We start from the raw sequence: 24,020 nt of genomic DNA on the forward strand, positions 1-24,020 counted from the left end.
GCACGTGGGCTTCAGCAGTTGTGGCACACGGGCTCAGTAGTAGCATGACCTTGGGAAAGCTCATCCCCAGTCATTTTATTTGGAAAATAAGGGCTATCTCCCCAGACTTGTTATAAGAAATATATAGGGGAAAAACCCACAAAAGTTCTTTGCAAAGAACAAAGTACAAATGTCAGTTAGTCTTAAAACCTCCACCAGGTGATCCTTAACAGAGAAGGGTGAAAGGTACAGGGCCTGGGTCACTGCAGAGAAAGATTTTTTTTTTTTTTAAACTTTACTGGTATATCAGATTATTCATTGTATTTGCAGGCTGTCAGCTTAATTACTGAGGTCCTCTAGCTGATAAACTGCCGTGTCAAATACAAATCTGCTTTTTTTAAACTTTTTTTATTTAAATTTATTTTTGGCTGCATTGGGTCTTCGTTGCTGCACAAGGGCTTTCTCTAGTTATGGCAAGTGGGGGCTACTCTTTGTTGTGGTGCGTGGGCTTCTCATTGCGGTGGCTTCTCTTGTTGTGGTGCACAGGCTTCAGTAGTTGCGGCACACAGGCTCAGTAGTTGTGGCATGTGGGCCCTAGAGCACATGGGCTTCAGTAGTTGTGGTGCGCAGGCTCGGCAGTTGTGGCTCGCAGGCTCTGTAGTTGTGGTGCATGGGCTTAGCTGCTCCACAGCACGTGGCGTCTTCCCGGGTCAGGGATGAAAACTGTGTCCCCTGCATTGGCAGGTGGATTCTTAACCACTGTGCCACCAGGGAAGCCCCCAGATCTGCTTCTTAAATTGACTTTATTTTTTTAAGTAAAGAAAGCATTCTAGGGGAAAACGAACTGATGAAAAACGCTAGTGAAGTATATGAACAGATCAATTTCCTAGCTTTGCAACCTTGAAGGTCATGTCTTTTGTGGGAGGTATATGAAGTATTTAACATGTTTGCTGCATGCTGAAGCTAGGAAATGCATTTAGGGTTCAGAACAGGAGTGGGGAGAGCATGTGAGCTGGTCTGGGCCAGCAGAAGATTGGGAAGTGGCCAGGACAGGATGTTGACAAGCAAGGTTTTCAAGGATAAAACCTTGGTTGTTACTTTGTGGGAAGACCTAGGTACAAGACCTAGCTCCAACACTTTCCTCAAACACTCCTCTATCTTCTCACCTATAAAATGATGGGTTAGTATAAGGGAGTCCATCTGTTCTCACATTTCAGAATTCTTTTCTAATTGGGTTTTTGAAATTTCACAAGTCAATGGTTGGCCCTGTTACATTTATTACTCTCAGCTGTCTTGTAAAGAAGGCATTCCTAGTCCTTTTTCTTTTTGCAAAGGATACACTGAGGCCCAGAAAGTTTAATAATTTATCTGATGTCACATAGTTTTTAAGTGGCAGAATCAGGTCTATAATCTAGGTCACTAACTCCATATCCCATATTCTTTCCCCTACAGAGGTATACTCATTGCTGTGCATTGTGATAACCATTAACTGAGTGTCAACTATAAGTCTGGTGCCAGAGGCTTTATAAACATGGACCCATGAACCAACCATCTGTATAGATCATTATCCCATTTCACAGTTGAGGAAACTGAGATTCAGAAAGGTTAAATAACTCACTCAAGCTCACGCAGCTAATTAGTGGCAGAGCCTAGATTCTACTCCAGATCTGATAGGTTCCAAAACCTGTCCTCTCTTCAGCACATATACCAGACCTCTGGTGATCCTTGGACACTCTCACTATTAGAATATTTTAAGAAAAGAAGAGAAAAAGAAAGACAAGAAAAATAGAGAATGTTTTGGTCTTGACTTCATTTCAAACTTCTAGCAGAGAAACATTTCTGAGGTCTTTCAGAAAAAGAAATGTCCAGTCTGTAAAAAGCCCATTGTCATGGTGAATCTATGTGAAGCATATTCAAGTGTTCACTGTACTATCTTTATTGTCAGCTGGAGCTGCCACAACAAAATACCATAGACTGGGTGGCTTAAACAACAGAAATTTCTTTCTCACAATTCTGGAGGCTGGAAGTATGTGATCAGGGTGCCAGCCTGGTTGAGTTATAGTGAGGGCTCTCTCTTCCTGGTTTGCTGATGGCAGCCTTCTTGCTGTGTCCTCCCACGGCAGAGAGAAAACTTGGTGTCTCCTCCTCTTCTTATAAGCATACTAATCCCACTATGAAGGCCCCACCCTCATGACCTCATCTAAACCTAATTATCTCCCAAAGGCCCCATCTCCAAATACTATGACATTGCGGGTTAGAGCTTCAACATATGAATCTGGGGGGACATAAACATTCATTCTACAACTCTATCTACACATTCAGTTATTTGAAAGTATATGAACAGATTATATTCTCTAAACTCACTTTTCCAAGGTGTTCAAGGAGCTAGTTATAACCACTTCATAGGATTACTGCAAGTATAAAAATAAATAGTCTGGGGCTTCCCTGGTGGCGCAGTGGTTGAGAGTCTGCCTGCCGATGCAGGGGACAAGGGTTTGTGCCCCAGTCCGGGAAGATCCCACATGCCGCGGAGCAGCTAGGCCCATGAGCCATGGCCGCTGAGCCTGAGCGTCCGGAGCCTGTGCTCCGCAATGGGAGAGGCCACAGCAGTGAGAGGCCCGCATACCACAAAAAATAAATAAATAAATAAATAATAAATAGTCTGTAAAACACTGAGCTCAATTTTTGGCACACAATAAGTGCTCAGTAAAAGAGCTTTTAAAAGGAGAGAGAGAGAATGCTGTCAATTGGCTAGAAGACAACTGTTCACTGGAATACATTGTATTGCTGTGATATTGTGACATAATAAGTATATATTTGGTCTTCATCTCTGTTCCTGGCACAGGGGTCCTAAAAACCCTTGAAATTTCCTAAGTGGTAAGAGCAATAGGATGTCTTTTTGTTGTTGTTGTTGTTTTGTCCACGCTGCATGGTATGCAGGATCCTATGGCCTGACCAGGGATCAAACCCCTGCCCCTGCATTGGAAGTGCAGAGTCCTAACCACTAGACTGCCAGGGAATTCCCAAAGGGTGTCTTGATATTCATGACAAACCCCTTTCAACCACACCCGAGTTTATGTTAATAAGGTAACTTTTGGAAAGCACCTAAGGATGGGGGCTAGTTGCCAAGGAGACCAAGCATGTTATTGAAGATTTGAAACTTTCAGTCCCACCCCTCCTCTTGACCTCTGGGGAGAGGAGAGGGGCTAAAGTTGAATCAATCAGCAATGGCCAATCATACCTATGTACTGAAGCCAACATAAAAACCAAAAAGGACGAGAGCTTCTAGGTTGGTGAACATGTGGAGGTGCTGGGAGAGTGCTGGCACCCTCTAGAGCAGCGGTCCCCAACCTTTTCAGCATGAGGGACAAGTTTCATGGAAGACAATTTTTCCACGGACGGTGGGGTGGGGTGTTCAGGCGGTAATGAGAGCAATGTGGGGGATGGTTCAGGCGGTAATGCGAGCTATGGGGAGTGACAGACGAAGCTTTTGCTCGCTGGCCTGCAACTCACCTCCTGCTGTGAGGCCCGGTTCCTAACAGGCCTGGACCTGTAGTTGTCCATGGCCCGGGGGTTGGAGACCCCTGCTCTAGAGGATCCCCATTCCTTTCTGCATACATTGCCCTATGCATCTCTTCCATCTGCCTGTTCTTGAGCTACATCCTTTTATAATAAACCAATAATCTAGTGAGTAAACTGGTTTCCTAAGTTCTATGAGCTGCTCTGGCAAATTAATTAAACCCAAGGAGGGGGGTTATGGGAACCTCTGATTTATAGCCAATCAGTCAGAAGCACAGGTCACAACCTGGACTTGTGATTGGCATCCGAAATGAGGACAGTTTTGCGGGGCTGAGCTCTCAACCTCTGAAATGACGTTATCTCCAGGTAGACAGTGTCAGAATTGAGTTGAACTGTAGGACACCCAGCTGGTGTCAGAGAACAGCTTCGTGTGCGGAAAGAACCCGCACATTGGAATTAGTGTCAGAATTATAACTGCAAAGCTGTATTTTATTTCCCTCTTACATTTCAGAGAGAATTTAAAATCAGGAATTTTCCCAACTTCTCTATTCCCTGTGTCCACCACCCCATTACCCCTGAAGCAGATGACAGCACAATGGACTTGACCCTCCACTTCTACTGCCCCCTTCCCAGTCTACCCCAAATTGCTGGCCAGGAGCAGGCTCCTAGCTCCTCAAAGGTGAGGCTCCCTAGTCCTAGAAACTGAAAAGAAAACCCTCTCCCCTAGCTTATCACCGGAAGCAGTGAAAGAAGCACATATTTTAAGACAAATCAGCTTGCTATAACAGAAAGCATATCACTTTGATATCATAAAGATCCGAGTTCAAATCTCTCCTCCTCCTTCAGAAGCTACATATACTGGCCAAGTAATACAACCTGAATTAAACTACCAGTTACTTAGCTAAAAGAAGAGTACTATGGGGTTTATGATTAATAAGATTATAATTAATATATATAAAGTACCTAGTATGTGCTTGCCAAATGGTAATTAACACTCTTTAACATAACCATTATTGTTACTAACAATAATAACAAATGTTTACTCTAAAGCATTGTATTTGGCATTTGCTTACAGATTATCTCACTTGGATCTTTATTTCTTGCAATGTGGAGGAAAAGATAACCTGAAAATCTGCCTACTCCGTAACACTTAGAAAAGCTGGATAAAAAGTATAACAAACAGTTTATGTTATATAACAAACACAGGCAGACTTGAGATTTTAGGAAAGAAAAAAATCTCCAGGGTCAAAAAATGAAATGAAAAATCAGGAACTCTCACAGTGAACTGATATTGGGATGCTCTGGGAAGGTTTTTCAGTCTGGGCAATCAAAGGGCTTGCTTTTCATAGCTATGGAGGGGATGGGAGATGAGCCTCTGGGCCTTGGAGAAGCCAAGAGCTGGAACTCAAATTCCCCTGCATAAAGCTGAGAATTTAGAGAAGTCATAAGTCAGTTTAAAAGAAAAAAAATTTGTCTGAAAAGTTCAGAGACAACAGGAAGCTAAGGGTAAAAAAGAAAGTTTCCTGAAGAATTTGAAACCTTGGCCTGTGTGAAGTTTGAATGTATTCTACTTATGTGGAGTTTATACTATCTGTGTAGTCTTAGAATCCCAGCAGAAAAATTAACTGAAAACATAGTTCCAGGGACTTTCCTGGTGGCACAGTGGTTAAAAATGCGCCTGCCAATGCAGGGGACGCAGGTTTGATCCCTGGTCTGGGAAGATCCCACATGCAGCAGAGCAACTAAGCCCGCGAGCCACCACTACTGAGCCCACATGCTGCAACTACTGAAAGCCGCGCACCTAGAGCCCATGCTCCACAAGAAGAGAAGCCACCGCAATGAGAAGCCCATGCACCACAACGAAGAGTAGTTCCTGCTCGCCGCAACTAGAGAAAGCCTGAGCGTAGAAACGAAGACCCAACTCAGCCAAAAAACCCCATAGTTCCAGGCTGATACTGATCTTCACTGATTAGTAGAAACAAAGACAATCTTCCCTCTCTCCCTATGGAGTACTAATTATCTCATTTAATTCTCATAACTATCCTGTGAAATAGATAATATGATCTCAATTTATAAAATAAATTTAAATTCAGGGAGGCTAAGCAACTTGTCCAAAGTCATCTAGCTATTATCTGAAAGAGCTTTAAGAATCCGCCTGTCAATGCAGGTGACACAGGATTGAGCCCTGGTCCGGGAAGATCCCACATGCCCCATAGCAACTAAGTCCGTGTGCCACAACTACTGAGCCTGTGCTCTAGAGCCCGCAAGCCACAACTAGTGAAGCCCGCGTGCCTAGAGCCTGTGCTCCGCAACAAGAGAAAGCCACCGAATAAGAAGCCTGCACACCGCAACAAAGAGTAGCCCCCGCTCACCGCACCTAGAGAAAGCCCACACGCAGCAACAAAGACCCAACGCAGCCCAAAATCAATAAATAAATTAATTAATTTAAAAAAAAAAAGCTTGCCCAAGGCCAAGTAAGGGAGAGAATTCTCCTTGGAAAAGTGCTGTCTGAGCTCAGAGCCGAGATCTTAAAGGATAAGGTGAAGTTGTCAGGGGACAATGGCATTCTAGACAGAGGGACAACATACACAAAGGCAGTGCAGTAGGAAACAGCATGGTATGCAGTCAGGAAAAAGATCAGCCTTCAGAATCAGCAGACCTGGGTTCAAATATCTATTTTTGTTTGTGGCCTCTTACTGAAACTGTAGTTTCTCATCTGTGCAATGGTGATAATAAACCACACCCTGTACAACTACTTCTAAGATTAAAGTTAAACATGATATGCAGAAGTGCCCAGCGCAGGGCTAGGCCCATGGTAGGTACTCAGTAATAAATAAATGTTACCTCCCTTCCTTTCTCCTAGTTGGCAATTCAATAGACATGGTCTTAAGAATGTCATTTCCATCTGCACTAGACCCCAGACATGTCTCCCTTCTACAAGTTCCCAAGCTTTACTAGGGCTTTTGGAGGCACAGTATACCAAAAGTCATTCAAAATGTTATGAGATAACATCCTTAACCACCACTTCTCAAAATGAGAGCCATTCCCACACCACTCACCTGTGTAGGCCATGTTCTTAGGGTTGCCATAAGGAGCCCCAGGCTGCACGGGGCTATAAACAGGGTTCATTGTGGACAACTGAGAATCCTACGGAGACACAAACAAACAAACAAAAAAACAGCATTGATTAACGATTGCTCATTCTCCCTGACATCAACTTCTCATCTATAATCTTCAGGTTACACTCATAGAGAAGCAACACGGTACAGTAGAAAGAGGACTACAAAAAAGCCATTTGTTTGTATTTGGCCCTATGCTAGACACTTTTCCCATTGTACACATGAAGATACTGAGAGGCAGAGAGGTGACACAATTTGCCTAATGTCAACCCCGGCCTTTTGATTCTCAGTTCAGTACTAGTCCCACTATCCCACAGATGCCTCTACCATGAGTGTACTGTGTGGCATTGGCCAAGTCCCATCCCCTCTCTGGGCTTCAGTGTCCTGATGTAAAATCAATTACTTTAGGCTCTCTGAGGCCCTTTCTAATTCTAAGGATGCTAGTCTAGGAGCTGGGAAAGGATGCAATTCTACTCCTCACCAGGGGAGCCCGAGTACCTGGTGATAAACACACAGACTGCTGGAAGAGCAGCAAGTGTGTCACCCACCTTTTGCACTTACAGAGGACAGGATACTAGTTACTAGCAGTTTGGGAAGAAAACGGGAATTTACTGCCATTGATCATTTTAATGCAAACAAGGAAACATAGCCAAGATCTCTTTCAAAGCTTATTCAAGGGAAAGAAACTTGGACATTTCTGTGCAATAAGTATCACCTGCACAAGTGATCTGTTAATTATCTTAATAAAGCACGTTCTCCATTCTGATTAATGGAAAATCTGTCATTAAGCTCTATTACCCAGCCAATTTGTCCCACCTTGTTTAGGGAACCAGCTCTGACACACAGGCCAACACATGTTTGAAAATGTCTCCAAACATATTATTTACACGTCATAAAAAATCAAACAATTCCCTCCTAACTAGGCTCACATGATAGATGGGCAATTTTTTAGGTCATTAACTTCTCCCATAGCACCTCAGGATAGGAAACAAGTCAAACATTGAAGACAGGCTGTTAAAGTCAACAGCTGGCTTGATGACGATTGCTCTGAGATTAATTACTCTGTCCAGGGTTCTGGAATGAGAGGTGGAGGAAAGATGGGTTCCGAAAGAGACGAAGGTGGGGCAAACAGGCAAAAAAGGAAATGATGTTGGTCAAATTCAGAGGATAGAACTTGAAATGTACCCAATGCGCAGTGCTGCCAAATCACCCCAGGGCAAGAGGCTAGATTAAACTACCACCAGTTGACAAACTGAAACTAGAACAATTCCAGGATAAAAGTTACAGGAGATATACACATTCCAGCACAATTTAAGGAAAAGACACACAGCCAGAGTTATCCAAGAATACACTCTCTCTAAATATAAGCACTCTCCTGGCAAGGTGCTAAGAAAATTAAGAGAGTTCACAGATGTTAAAATACACTGCAAACTATAAAGTGGCATGCAGATGTAAATGATGACGGTGATTGCCTTGGATCTCTCTTCCACCCGACCGGTTCCCTGCTAAATAAGCAGAGTAAGGAAGACTGTGCTAAGCAGCACAACGGGCCCTGTAAACATCTGAGCACTCTCCTACGGAGAAGGTACTCTGTGCTGCTGATTGGACAAAGTTAGAAATTGCTTTTCATAACCAAAGAAACTCATCAGTTTTGAAACTGATCTCCTGCTGCTCCAAAATGAGGGCCACAGTCTCAGGAGACCATGTCTGAGTAGCACTCCACAACAGCATGGATTCCAATCTCAATTAATGACTGGCAGAAATGAGATCTGCCAGGGGTTCAGAATTTGGAATAAGACAGCTACTTCTGGTGAGTGGCTCACAGGCAGACAGGGTTCCTGGCTTTCACAAGGTTAGCCTTTTACAATAGAATCCACACACTGTCAGGGACAGGCTAAAAATGAGTAGGAAGATCACAAGCTCTACAATCAGGCAGATTTAGGTTAAAATCCTAGAACTGCCACATACAAAATGTGGGACCATAGGCAAGTCCACTAACTTTCCTAAGTATCAGTTTCCTCTAGCCTCAAAATGGAAAAGAATAACACATACTTTGTAGAGTTGTCGTAAGGCTTTTGTGTTTTTTTTTTTAAAGCTAGGTTTACTGAAGTATAATATACATACAGTAAAATTTACTCCTTTTAGGTATACAGTTCTATGAGCCCTGAAAAATGTATATAGTTGTACAAACATCACCACAATTAAGATACAAAGTATTTTCATCACCCCCAAAAGTTCTCTCATCTTTGTGGTCAATACCCTGCTCACAACTCCCAGCTGTGGCAACCACTGATCTGTTTTCTGTTGCTGTTTTGTGCACTCACATATCGACTTTTATTTTAACAGATGAAAAAAGTGAGGCTTAAAAAAGGCAAATGAACAGTCTGAGGTCACAAAGTAAGGGACAAGGTCAAGATTAGCACCCCAAATGGATCAAAGACCTAAATGAGAGAGCTAAAAACATAAAACTCTTAGAAGAAAGAAGAAAAGATAGCCTAAACCTTTGTGACCTCGGATTTGGCAATGGTAATTATGATACCAATAGCACAAACAACGAAAGGAAAAAAATAGATTAAATGGATTCATCAAAACTAAAAACTGGCGACCACGGGGGAGGGCGTGCTGCCCCAGGTACACGCGGCTCTGCGGAGCCCAGCAGAGAGCGGCGGGGTGAGGGGAAGGCCGCCTCCACCTCTTGGCCTAGGATAGACCTGCTGGGGTCATCACACCTTCCACCAAGGCCTCGGGGAAGCCAGACGGGGTTTAGACGGAGCAGCCGGCTGACGTTGCCAATGCGACGTGGACTGCACGGTGCGGACGGGACGAGCGGAATAAGGCGAAAGAGTAAGACGCGGAGATCACCTTCCTCCCCACAGATACACCAGAAATACATCTACACGTGGCACAACTCCTACAGAACACCTACTGAACACTGGCAGAAGACCTCAGACCTCCCAAAAGGCAAGAAACTCCCCACGTACCTGGGTAGGGCAAAAGAAGAAAAGAAAAAACAGAGACAAAAGAATAGGGACGGGACCTGCACCAGTGGGAGGGAGCCGTGAAGGAGGAAAGGTATCCACACACTAGGAAGCCCCTTCGCGGGCGGAGACCGGGGGTGGCGGAGGGGGGGAGCTTCGGAGCTGCGGAGGAGAGCGCAGCAACAGGGGTGCGGAGGGAAAAGCGGAGAGATTCCCACACAGAGAATCGGTGCCGACCGGCACTCACCAGCCCGAGAGGCTTGTCTGCTCACTGGCTGGGGCGGGCGGGACTGCGAGCTGAGGCTCGGGCTTCGGTTGGAGCAGGGAGAAGACTGGGGTTGGCGGCGTGAACACACCCTGCAGGGGGCTAATGCGCCACGGCTAGCCGGGAGGGAGTCCGGGGAAAAGTCTGGAGCTGCCGAAGAGGCAAGAGACTTTTTCTTCCCTCTTTGTTTCCTGGTGCGTGAGGAGAGGGGATTAAGAGCACTGCTTAAAGGAGCTCCTGAGACGGGCGCGAGCCGCAGGTAAAAGCGCGGACCCCACAGACGGGCATGAGACGCTAAGGCTGCTGCTGCCGCCACCAAGAAGACTGTGTGCGAGCACAGGTCACTCTCCACACCGCCCTTCCGGGGAGCCTGTGCAGCCCGCCACTGCCAGGCTCCCGGGATCCAGGGACAACTTCCCCGGGAGAACGTACGGCGCGCCTCACCCTGGTGCAACGTTATGCTGGCCTCTGCCGCCGCAGGCTCGTCCGGCACTCTGTGCCCCTCCCTCCCCCCAGCCTGAGTGAGCCAGAGCCCCCAAATCAGCGGCTCCTTTAACCCCGTCCTGTCTGAGCGAAAAACAGACGCCCTCCGGCGACCTACACGCAGAGGCGGGGCCAAATCCAAAGCTGAGCCCCTGGGAGCTGTGAGAACAAAGAAGAGAAAGGGAAATCTCTCCCAGCAGCCTCAGAAGAAGCGGATTAAAGCTCCACAATCAACTTGATGTACCCTGAATCTGTGGAATACATGAATAGACAACGAATCATCCCAAATTGAGGAGGTGGACTTGAGAGCAAGATTTATGATTTTTTTCCCCTTTTCCTCTTTTTGTGAGTGTGTATGTGTATGCTTCTATGTGAGATTTTGTCTGTATAGCTTTGCTTCCACCATTTGTCCTAGGGTTCTATCTGTCCGGTGGTTTTTTTTGTTCTTTTTTAATTTTTTTTCTTAATTATTTTTTATTTTAATAACTATTTTATTTTACTTTATCTTCCTTCCTTCCTTCCTTCCTTCCTTCCTTCCTTCCTTCCTTCCTCCCTCCCTCCTCTTAGACAACAAATCATTCCAAATTGAGGAGGTGGACTTTGAGAGCAAGATTTATGATTTTTTCCCCTTCTCCTCTTTTTGTGAGTGTGTATGTGTATGCTTCTGTATGAGATTTTGTCTGTATAGCTTTGCTTCCACCATTTGTCCTAAGGTTCTATCCGTCCATTATTTTTTTCTTAATAATTATTTTTTAATTTAATAACTTTATTATATTTTATTTTATTTTACTTTATCTTCTTTCTTTCTTTTTTTCCTTCCTTCCCTCCTTCCTTCCTTCCTCCCACCGTCCCTCCCTCCCTCCTTTCTTTCTTTTCTTTCTTTCCTTTCTTTCTTTTCTTTCTTTCCTTCTTTCCTTCTTTTCTTCTTCCTTACTTCCTTTCTTCCTTTTCTTTCTCTCCTTCTTTCCTTCTTTTCTTCTTCCTTCCTTCCTTTCTTCCTACTTCTACTAATTCTTTCTCTCTACTTTTTCTCTCTTTTTTTCTGAGCTGTGTGGATGAAAGGCTCTTGGTGCTGCAGCCAGGAGTCAGTGCTATGCCTCTGAGGTGGGAAAGCCAACTTCAGGACACTGGTCAACAAGAGACCTCCTAGCTCCACATAATATCAAACGGCGAAAATCTCCCAGAGATCTCCATCTCAACACCAGCACCCAGCTTCATTCAACGACCAGCAAGCTACAGTGCTGGACACCCTATGCCAAACAACTAGCAAAACAGGACCACAACCCCCCACCCATTAGCAGAGAGGCTGCCTAAAATCATAACAAGTCCACAGACACCCCAAAACACACCACCAGACGTGGACCTACCCACCAGAAAGACAAGATCCAGCCTCATCCACCAGAACACAGGCACTAGTCCCCTCCACCAGGAAGCCTACACAACCCACTAAACAAACGTTAACCACTGGGGACAGACACCAAAAACAACGGGAACTGCGAACCTGTAGCCTGCAAAAAGGAGACCCCAAACACAATAAGATAAGCAAAATGGGAAGACAGGAAAACACACAGATGAAGGAGCAAGGTAAAAACCCACCAGACCTAACAAATGAAGAGGAAATAGGCAGTCTACCTGAAAAAGAATTCAGAATAATGATAGTAAAGATGATCCAAAATCTTGGAAATAGAATAGACAAAATGCAAGAAACATTAAACAAGGACCTAGAAGAACTAAAGATGAAACAAACAACGATGAACAACACAATAAATGAAATGAACAATACTCTAGATGGGATCAATAGCAGAATAACTGAGGCAGAAGAACGGATAAGTGACCTGGAAGATAAAATAGTAGAAATAACTACTGGAAAGCAGAATAAAGAAAAAAGAATGAAAAGAACTGAGGACAGTCTCAGAGACCTCTGGGACAACATTAAATGCACCAACATTCAAATAATAGGGGTTCCAGAAGAAGGAGAAGAAAAAGAAAGGGACTGAGAAAATATTTGAAGAGATTATAGTTGAAAACTTCCCTAATATGGGAAAGGAAATAGTTAAGTCCAGGAAGCACAGAGAGTCCCATACAGGATAAATCCAAGGAGAAATACGCCAAGACACATATTAATCAAACTGTCAAAAATTAAATACAAGGAAAACATATTAAAAGCAGAAAGGGAAAAACAACAAATAACACACAAGGGAATCCCCATAAGGTTAACAGCTGATCTTTCAGCAGAAACTCTGCAAGCCAGAAGGGACTGGCAGGACATATTTAAAGTGATGAAGGAGAAAAACGTGCAACCAAGATTACTCTACCCAGCAAGGATCTCATTCAGATTTGATGGAGAAATTAAAACCTTTACAGACAAGCAAAAGCTGAGAGAGTTCAGCACCACCAAATCAGCTTTACAACAACTGCTAAAGGAACTTCTCTAGGCAAGAAACACGAGAGAAGGAAAAGACCTACAATAACAAACCCAAAACAATTTAGAAAATGGGAATAGGAACATACATATCGATAATTACCTTAAATGTAAATGGACTAAATGCTCCCACCAAAAGACACAGATTGGCTGAATGGATACAAAAACAAGACCCATATATATGCTCTCTGCAAGAGACCCACTTCAGACCTAGAGACACATACAGACTGAAAGTAAGGGGATGGAAAAAGATATTCCATGCAAATGGAAACCAAGAGAAAGCTGGAGTAGCAATTCTCATATAAGACAAAATAGACTTTAAAATAAAGACTATTACAAGAGACAAAGAAGGACACTACATAATGATCAAGGGATCGATCCAAGAAGAAGATATAACAATTGTAAATATTTATGCACCCAACATAGGAGCACCTCAATACATAAGGCAAATACTAACAGCCATAAAAGGGGAACTGACCGTAACACATTCATAGTAGGGGACTTTAACACGCCACTTTCACCAATGGACAGATCATCCAAAATGAAAATAAATAAGGAAACACAAGCTTTAAATGATACATTAAACAAGATGGACTTAATTGATATTTATAGGACACTCCATCCAAAAACAACAGAATACACATTTTTCTCAACTGCTCATGGAACATTCTCCAGGATAAATCATATCTTGGGTCACAAATCAAGCGTTGGTAAATTTAAGAAAATTGAAATTGTATCAACTATCTTTTCCGACCACAACGCTATGAGACTAGATATCAATTAAGGGAAAAGATGTGTAAAAAATACAAACACATGGAGGCTAAACAATACACTACTTAATAACGAAGTGATCACTGAAGAAATCAAAGAGGAAATCAATAAATACCTAGAAACAAATGACCATGGAGACACGACAACCCAAAACCTATGGGATGCAGCAAAAGCAGTTCTAAGAGGGAAGTTTATAGCAATACAAGCCCACCTTAAGTAACAGGAAACATCTCGAATAAACAACCTAACCTTGCACCTAAATCAATTAGAGAATGAAGAACAAAAAAACCCCGAAGTCAGCAGAAGGAAAAAAATCATAAAAATCAGATCAGAAATAAATGAAAAAGAAATGAAGGAAACAATAGCAAAGATCAATAAAACTAAAAGCTGGTTCTTTGAGAAGATAAACAAAATAGATAAACCATTAGCCAGACTCATCAAGAAAAAAAGGGAGAAGACTCAAATCAATAGAATTAGAAATGAAAAAGGGGAAGTAACAACTGACACTGCAGAAATACAAAAGATCATGAGAGATTACTACAAGCAACTCTATACCAATAAAATGGACAACCTGGAAGAAATGGACAAATTCTTAGAAATGCACAACCTGCCAAGACTGAATCAGGAAGAAATAGAAAATATGAACAGACCAATCACAAGCACTGAAATTGAAACTGTGATTAAAAATCTTCCAACAAACAAAAGTCCAGGACCAGATGGCTTCACAGGCGAATTCTATCAAACATTTAGAGAAGAGCTAACACCTATCCTTCTCAAACTCTTCCAAAATACAGCAGAGGGAGGAACACTCCCAAATTCATTCTACGAGGCCACCATCACCTTGATACCAAAACCAGACAAGGATGTCACAAAGAAAGAAAACTACAGGCCCATATCACTGATGAACATAGATGCAAAAATCCTCAACAAAATACTAGCAAACAGAATTCAACAGCACATTAAAAGGATCATATACCATGATCAAGTGGGGTTTATTCCAGGAATGCAAGGATTCTTCAATATACACAAATCAGTCAATGTGATACACCATATTAACAAACTAAAGGAGAAAAACCATATGATCATCTCGATAGATGCAGAGAAAGCTTTCGACAAAATTCAACACCCATTTATGATAAAAACCCTGCAGAAAGTAGGCATAGAGGGAACTTTCCCAAACATAAAAAAGGCCATATATGACAAACCCACAGCCAACATCATCCTCAATGGTGAAAAACTGAAAGCATTTCCACTAAGATCAGGAACAAGACAAGGTTGCCCACTCTCACTACTCTTATTCAACATAGCTTTGGAAGTTTTAGCCACAGCAATCAGAGAAGAAAAGGAAATAAAAGGAATCCAAATCGGAAAAGAAGTAAAGCTGTCACTGTTTGCAGATGACATGCTACTATACATAGAGAATCCTAAAGATGCTACCAGAAAACTACTAGAGCTAATCAATGAATTTGGTAAAGTAGCAGGATACAAAATTAATGCACAGAAATCTCTGGCATTCCTTTACACTAATGTTGAAAAATCTGAAAGTGAAATCAAGAAAACACTCCCATTTACCACTGCAACAAAAAGAATAAAGTATCTAGGAATAAACCTACATAAGGAGACAAAAGACCTGTATGCAGAAAATTATAAGACACTGATGAAAGAAATTAAAGATGATACAAACAGATGGAGAGATATACCATGTTCTTGGATTGGAAGAATCACCATTGTGAAAATGACTCTACTACCCAAAGCAATCTACAGATTCAATGCAATCCCTATCAAACTACCACTGGCATTTTTCACAGAACTAGAACAAAAAATTTCACAATTTGTATGGAAACACAAAAGACCCCGAATAGCCAAAGCAATCTTGAGAACAAAAAACGGAGCTGGAGGAATCAGGCTCCCTGACTTCAGACTATACTACAAAGCTACAATAATCAAGACAGTATGGCAGTGGCACAAAAACAGAAAGATAGATCAATGGAACAGGATAGAAAGCCCAAAGATAAACCCACGCACATATGGTCACCTTATCTTTGATAAAGGAGGCAGGAATGTACAGTGGAGAAAGGACAGTCTCTTCAATAAGTGGTGCTGGGAAAACTGGACAGGTACATGTAAAAGTATGAGATTAGATCACTCCCTAACACCATACACAAAAATAAACTCAAAATGGATTAAAGACCTAAATGTAAGGCCAGAAACTATCAAACTCTTAGAGGAAAACATAGGCAGGACACTCTATGACATAAATCACAACAAGATCCTTTTTGACCCACCTCCTAGAGAAATGGAAATAAAAACAAAAATAAACAAATGGGACCTAATGAAACTTCAAAGCTTTTGCATAGCAAAGGAAACCATAAACAAGACCAAAAGACAAGCCTCAGAATGGGAGAAAATAGTTGCAAATGAAGCAACCGACAAAGGATTAATTTCCAAAATTTACAAGCGCTCATGCAGCTCAATAACAAAAAAACAAACAACCCAATCCAATAATGGGCAGAAGACCTAAATAGACATTTATCCAAAGAAGATATACAGACTGCCAACGAACACATGAAATAATGCTCAAGATCATTAATCATTAGAGAAAGGCAAATCAAAACTACAATGAGATATCATCTCACACCAGTCAGAATGGCCATCATCAAAAAATCTAGAAACAATAAATGCTGGAGAGGGTGTGAAGAAAAGGGAACACTCTTGCACTGCTGGTGGGAATGTGAATTGGTACAGCCACTATGGAGAACAGTATGGATGTGCCTTAAAAAACTACAAAAAGAACTACCATATGACCCAGCAATCCCACTACTGGGTATATACCCTGTGAAAACCATAATTCAAAAAGAGTTATGTACCAAAATGTTCATTGCAGCTCTATTTACAATAGCCCAGAGATGGAAACAACCTAAGTGTCCATCATCAGATGAATGGATAAAGAAGATGTGGCACATACATACAATGGAATATTACTCAGCCACAAAAAGAAACGAAATTGAGCTGTTTGTAATGAGATGGATAGACCTAGAGTCTGTCATACAGAGTGAAGTAAATCAGAAAGAGAAAGACAAATACCGTATGCTAACACATATATATGGTATTTAAGAAAAAAAAATGTCATGAAGAACCTAGGCGTAAGACAGGAATAAAGACACAGACCTACTAGAGAACGGACTTGAGGATATGGGGAGGGGGAAGGGTAGCTGTGACAAAGCGAGAGAGAGGCATGGACATATATACACTACCAAACGTAAGGTAGATAGCTAGTGGGAAGCAGCCGCATAGCACAGGGAGATCAGCTCGGTGCTTTGTGACCGCCTGGAGGGGTGGGATAGGGAGGGTGGGAGGGAGGGAGACGCAAGAGGGAAGAGATACGGGAACATATGTGTATGTATAACTGATACACTTTGTTATAAAGCAGAAACTAACACACCATTGTAAAGCAATTATACCCCAATAAAGATGTTAAAAAAAACCCAAAAAACTAAAAACTTTTGGGACTTCCCTGGTGGCGCAGTGGTTAAGAATCCACCTACCAATGCAGGGAATATGGGTTCGAGCCCTGGTCCGGGAAGATCCCACATGCCGTTGAGCAACTAAGCCTGTGCGTGACAACTACTGATCCTGCACTCTAGAGCCTGTAAGCCCCAACTACTGAGCCCAAGAGCCACAACTACTGAAACCACGCACCTAGAGCCCATGCTCCGCAACAAGAGAAATGCACCGCAACAAAGAATAGCCCCTGTTCTCTGCAACTAGAGAAACCTGCGTGCAGCAACGAAGACCCAACGCAGCCAAAAATAAATACATAAATAGATAAATGTATTAAAAAAAAAAGGCAAGGAAAACTAAAAGCTTTCGTGTGCTAAAGGACACCATTGAGAAAGTGAAAGACAACCCACAGAATGACAGAAGATTTTTGCAGATTATTTACATAAGGGATTTGTATTTAAAATATATAAGGAACTCTTAGCTCAATAATAAAAAGGCCAATAACCCAATTTAAAAAATTGGAAAAGAATCTCAACATACATTTCTTCAAAGAAGTTATATACATGGCCAATAAGCACATGAAAAGATGCAAATCGAAACCACGAGATACCACTTCACATACACTAGGATGGCTATAATCAAAAAGATAATAAAATGTGTTGGCAAGGATGTGGAGAAATCTAGACCCTTATACAATGCTGGTGGGAATGTAAAACGATATGGCCACTTTGGGAAAACATCTGACAGTTCCTCAAATAGTTAAACACAGAGTTACCACATGACCCAGCAATGCCACTTCTAGATATATACCAAAAGAAATGAAAATGTATGAACACAAATGTTCATAGCAGCATTATCCATAATAGTCAAAATATGGAAACAATCCAAATGTTCAACTTATGAATGGATAAATGAAATGTGGTATATCCATACAATGGAATATTTGGAAATAAAAAGGAATGAAGTATTGATACATACTACAACATGGATGAACCTTGAAAGCATATGAAGTGAAAAAAAACCATCACAAAAGGCCACATATTCTGTGATTCCATTTTTCTGAAATGTCCAGAATAGGCAAATCTACAGAGACAGAAAATAGATTTGTAGATGTCTAGATTAGTTCATGATATATGAAATTCACATCTCTCTTAAAATAATTATTATAATGCAGTACTCACCTACATCTACTTTCACACATACCTACTTCCTGAACGTTTCTTCCTGATAACTCCATAAGCAATTCAAACTCACAACATTCAAAACTAAACTCAACATTCTTCCCCAAGCCCATTCTTCCATCCAGTATTGGCCGTCTCACAGTTATTGACAATCTATCCATCTGGCACTTTAAGCCAGAAACCCTGAAAGTCATCCTAAATTCCTCCCACTCTTTCACACCCAATCAATCACCAAGTCCTCATAAACTTACCTTTCTCATTGCTACTGCTCTCTAGTTCAAATTTCAATATCTCTTGTCTGAAATATTAAACAGTCCTAACAGGACTCTTTTCCCCCATTCTAACCAACTCTAATTAATCCTTGATATTCTTTATTGAAGCACAGGTTGGATAAGGGCATTACTCCCCTCAAAAGCCTTGAGAATAAAATCCCTACTCCTTCACATGGTACAGAAGATCCTCTATGCTCTATCTGGCATGGGGCTCAGAAATCTATGTATTTGTGTTTCCAAGGATATTTTGATGCCCAGTTTGAAGACACTGCCTGAGACTTTCTATGTCAAATGCCATTTGTCTTACATAAGCTTGATAGAGGAATTGAGATACAGCAGTGAACGAGACTAATAAAAATTCCTGCTTACATTCCAGTTGGGAGGGGGGAGGAAGACACAAAATTTTTTTAAAAAGTAAAATATACTGTATATCAGATGGCAGTAAATGCTAGAGAAATCCTCTGAAGGTGGATAGGGAGTACCAAGGGGAGAAGGTACAATTTTAAATAAGATAGTTAGAGAAAATGTTATTGAGTGACATCTAAGCAGAGACCTGAAAAAGCTGAAGGAGCAAGCCATGCAGGTCTCTTGAGGGGAAACTGTCCAAGTAGAGAAAACAGCAAAGACAAATGCCCTGAAGTGGAACCATGTCTGAGAAATAGCATGAAGGCCAGTTTAGCTGGAGCACACACAGTGAATGAAAGAGAAAAGAGTAGGCAGTGAGATCAGACAGGTGATGAAGGCCAAATCATGTACAGCCTTGTAGGCCAGTATAAGGACGTTGTTTTTTATTCTAAATGAGATTAGGAGTGTTTCAAGCAGAAGAGTGACTTGATTTGACTTCATTTTAAGAACATTACTTTGACTGTTGAGCTGAGATCAGAAAGCAGGAAGGCAAGAGGAGAATCAGGGAGATGAGTTAGGATGCTATTAAAATGATCCACATGAAAGGTAATGGTGGCTTGAAATAGGGTGGTAGCAGTGGTGGTGGTGGGAAGTAGTCATATTTTGGGTATAATCTGAAGATCAAGCTGATGGGAATTACTAACAGATTGACTATAGAGTATGAGAGGAAGAAAGACATCAAGGATGACTCCAAGGTTAACTTGAGAAACTGGAATAATAAAAATGCCATTTACTGGGATGAGAACTATGAAAGGAGCATGTTTTGGTGTGAAGGACAGAAATTTGGATTTGGACTTAAATTTGAGATGCCTAAGAATTCTGCTTAAAACAATGGTTGGTATACAATGAGCATTCTGTAAAGGTAAACAACCATTACTACTATTATAAATATTACCTCTACTACCAGCAGCTACTATTTATTGAAGATCTACCAGGTGACAAGTACTGTGCTACCGACTTACCTTATTAGTCCCTATAAGTCTTATAAGATCACAATGATCTTGCAAAATAGGTATTATTTTCACTGTACTATAGGTGGATAAACTTAAGTCCAGAGAAATGAAGCAACTTGCCCAAAGTCTCATAACTAAGAATTGAGAGAATAACCAGGTCTTCTGATTCCAATGTCCAAGCTAATTCCACTGTGCTAGATGAGTTTGAGTTTCCCAGTCTCCCTAGTCTCCCAACCCAGCACTGGTTTCTCCTCTGGAATAGCAGGCCCCTCCCTAACCCTCCTTTAACTCGGGGCCCTTTGTGCTCTTTTTGGACCCTGATAGATCCCACCATGGAGGCAGTTCAAATCTACCTACTGGGTCGCTGCTGGACACACACAGGCAGTTATGAGAGAATAAAAGCACTGTCTGCCTGACTTCTATTACTGCCAGCTGTCTAGGATCTTAGCTGCGATATGCTCCCGATCCAACCTGATTTTACTTCTTTTTTTTTTTTTTTTTTTTTTTGGTGCTGTACGCGGGCCTCTCACTGTTGTGGCCTCTCCCATTGTGGAGCACAGACTCTGGACGCACAGGCTCAGCCACTCGGCGGCATGTGGGATCTTCCCGGGCCGGGGCACGAACCCGTGTCCCCTGCATCGGCAGGCGGACTCTCAACCACTGCGCCACCACGGAAGCCCTGATTTTACTTCTTAAGTAAGTCAAGTAAGATAAGTGCCTGCTGTGCAAGTCCTGTCTAGCTCCCTCTCCAGAGCCAAGTATGGAATTTCCCCTGTTCCCTGGGGTTGAACCACAGTAAGTCTACATTACTTGTGTCAGCAAACACAACTCTGCAATAGCTTCCCATCTTATTCAGAATAAAATCCAAAGTTCTTATAAAGGTCTATAGGACCTTATATGATCTGGTCTCACATGCCCACCTCTCTAGTTGCAACTCCTACCACTATCCCTTGCTTTCTCCACTCCACTCACAATGACCTCCTTGTTCCCTGAACACACATGTATGCTTATGCCTCAGGGTCTTTGCACTTGCACTTTCCCACACCTAAAATGCCCTTCCCCCAGATATTCAAATGGCATACTCCCTTACTTCCTTCAGGTTTCTGCATAAATTTCACCTTGCCAGAAATTACTTCTTTAACCAACCTATCTAAAAATAACTCCTACTGTTATTCTCTGTCCCCAATTCCTGCTTTACTTTTCCTATTGACACCAATCACTAACTGATATATTTTCTTGCGTATTTGTTTATTCTTTCCCCAATTAGAGTTATAAGTTCCATGAGAACAAGGATTCTGTTTATTTTGTCTCGTATCCCCAATACTCAGAATATTACCAGCATATAATGGGCACTCAATGCATAGTCGAATAAATAACGAACCATCCTTCATGCTACTCCAAAAAACAACTCTGGAAAAAGTTTCAAGGTGCTTGGCACTTCTTGGCATATCTCAGTCAACTACTTGGCTTCACATCTCTACAGCATTTACTTCCAATATTCAGAGAAGTCTCTACCGATAGCTCATCTTGGGCAGAACAAGCAATGGTGAGCCAGGTGGTGGCATGACGACTGAGGAAAACAGACAGAGGTGCTAAAGACCTCCCTCCTAGTGGATCTGGCATTCATTCCCAGACCGTTTTGCAAATAGCCTGCTGCTGTCCTCAAAACCACCTGAACTATTTCTTTCAAATCAACAGCAAAATCTATGAGCACAAAATGACAAGAAAAAGGTTACAGGGTTGAAGGATGAACACTTGGAAGTACCACATGCACAACAGGTTGCAGTGTTGTAGTTTACAAACTCCTTAAAACTTTTTAAAGAACTTTACCATTTACAAAGCTTATACAGATGGTCCCCAAATCAGGATGGTTCGCTTAAGATTTTTCAACTTTACAATGGTATCAAAGCAATACGCATTCAGTAGGAACATACTTTGAATTCTGAATTTTGTTCTTTTCCTGAGCTAGTCGTATGTAGCACAAAACTCTCTTGTGATGCTGGGCAGCAGCAGCAGCAGTGAGCTGCAGCTCCAAGTCAGCCATGTGATCGAGGGTAAAGAACCGATTTACACTTGCAACCATTCTGTAAAAATATAACCATCCTGTTTTTCACTTAAAATATAGTATTCAATAAATTACATGAGATATTCAACATTACAAAATAGACTTTGTGTTAGACGATTTTGCCCAACTGTAGGCTGCTGTGTTCTGAGCATATTTAAAGTAGGCTAGGCTAAACCATGATGTTTGGTAGGTTAGGTGTATTAAATGCATTTTCAATTCACAATGGGTTTATTGGGATGTAACCCCATTGTAAGTTGAGGAAGATCTGTAGTTTACAATGAGATTTTAGCCATTATTTCACTTGATCCTTTGAAGTAAGCAACACAAGGATTATTAATTTCATCAGACAGATAAAGAAATTAAAGCTTAAAGTTTTAATGCATATTAGGATGGACACTGTAGGGAAAAGATATAGATAGTGTCTGCCCAAAGGAGGTTATGGTCTAGCTAGGGAATTTTAAAAGTTAAATAAAGATGCCATAAGTAATACAAGGAGGTGGAACTTCTGGAATACCTAAACTGCTTAGCAAACTCTTCCCTAAAAGCAACAATAAAACTGAACAAGATTGTCAAAAACAACCATTTCAGGCCTCTGAAAATTAACCAAAGGCAGACATCAAGTTGAGAAATGTTTATTCAAGAAGAATTACTGAACTATATTAAGAACAGTGAGAATCTGTGGCATTTTAGCCTGAAGCTGCTCCTACTCCACAACCCCCAGCTCCCTGGGGGTAATTCCATCAGGCCAGGACAAGAGGATGGCTCTTGCCAGAGTGGGCTGATTTAATTTGAAGCTGAGTGTAGAAAATTTGCTCTGGATATTGCCCAGGGTCATTGTCAAAAACAATAGAGGGACAATCTGGGGAACAATAGTAAGTTATCCAGGAAGGCTACTACTACAGCTGGCCTAAGGTCATAATGCTAGTTAGGGCAGGCAACAGGCCTGCAGATAAGCCACAAATTTTAAAGGGAGTGCTGGGGAACAAAACATAAGACCCACTATGGGATCCCTGGTGACCTATAAGGTTTCATACCTGCTAAGGAGAAACTGGAGAGGCCCTAGCTATCTACTGATCCTATGTGAATGCAAGGTCTTGAACACACTGAAAGTAAAGGTTGGAGCAGAACTGCAAATTGCCTGGACTTAGAATGCATTCCAACAAACAAATGCATTTGAATGCATTTCAACAAACAAATCCATCAACAAAGGGTAGAAGATTTCTTGGCCTAGGATTGAAGCCAGTCATTGTTGATCACTAATCTATACTGACCCAGGGGTGACCTTTAAGAAGCCAAGTATAAAAATTAAAACAATAATTTAAAAAATATGACCAGAATAAACTACTTGCATGTTAAATAAATAATTAAATAAATATGTATGGTTAAAAAGAGAGAGAGACATCAGCAGTTACACACTACAAAGGAGACAGATACAGAACTGTCTGAACAAGTCACTGAATAAACCAAAAAGAAAAAAAAAAAACACAAAAAAACCCAGCAACAACCCTCCCATCTGCTAGTGGTGGAAAAATCTGAATCAAGAGTTGCTATATTATCTAAAACATAGTTTTTCAACAAAAAAAATCATAAAACATGCAAAGAAAGAGGGAAGTGTGACCCACTTACCAGGGGGGAAAGAAACAGGAGACTACATATAGATATTGCCTCTATGGGGGCCCAGATGTTGGAATCAGCAGATAAATATTTCAAAGCAGCTATTATAAGTACTTTAAAGAACTAAAGGAAGCCATATTTAAAGAATTAAATGAAAGTATGATGATAATTACTCATCAAATAGAGAATGACAATAAATAGAAATTATAAAAAGAACCAAATGGAAATTGTTTTGTTTTGTTTTGTTTTTTCACTTTTGGCCGTGCTGCACGGCATGTTGGAACTTAGTTCCCCGACTAGGGATCGAACCCATACCCCCTGTAGTGGAAGTGCAGAGTCTTAAACGCTGGACCACCAGGGAAGTCCCTGGAAGTTGTATTCTGAAATGAAACATTCAAGAGGACTCAAAAACAAATCTGAGCTGGCAGAACAAAGAATCATCGAACTCCAAGAGAGATCAACATAGATAATGCAATCTAAAAAACAAAAAGAA

At 41.6% G+C, this 24,020-nt stretch overlaps 1 protein-coding gene across 3 annotated transcripts in view; it reads right to left on the reverse strand.

The window, feature by feature from the left end:
- FAM168A (family with sequence similarity 168 member A) overlaps positions 1-24,020 on the reverse strand; it is a 200,365-nt gene that overhangs the window by 43,344 nt on the left and 133,001 nt on the right. For all 3 annotated transcript variants that reach the window (XM_030836143.2, XM_060303670.1, XM_030836141.2), the window contains exon 2: positions 6,558-6,645. In XM_030836143.2, the coding sequence (XP_030692003.1) occupies positions 6,558-6,627 (70 nt within the window). In that variant the 5' untranslated portion in view covers positions 6,628-6,645. The remainder of the gene's footprint in view (positions 1-6,557; positions 6,646-24,020) is intronic.

This window comes from Globicephala melas, chromosome 8 (genome assembly GCF_963455315.2).
Source record: "Globicephala melas chromosome 8, mGloMel1.2, whole genome shotgun sequence".
In the NCBI taxonomy this organism is placed as follows: Eukaryota; Metazoa; Chordata; class Mammalia; order Artiodactyla; family Delphinidae; genus Globicephala; species Globicephala melas.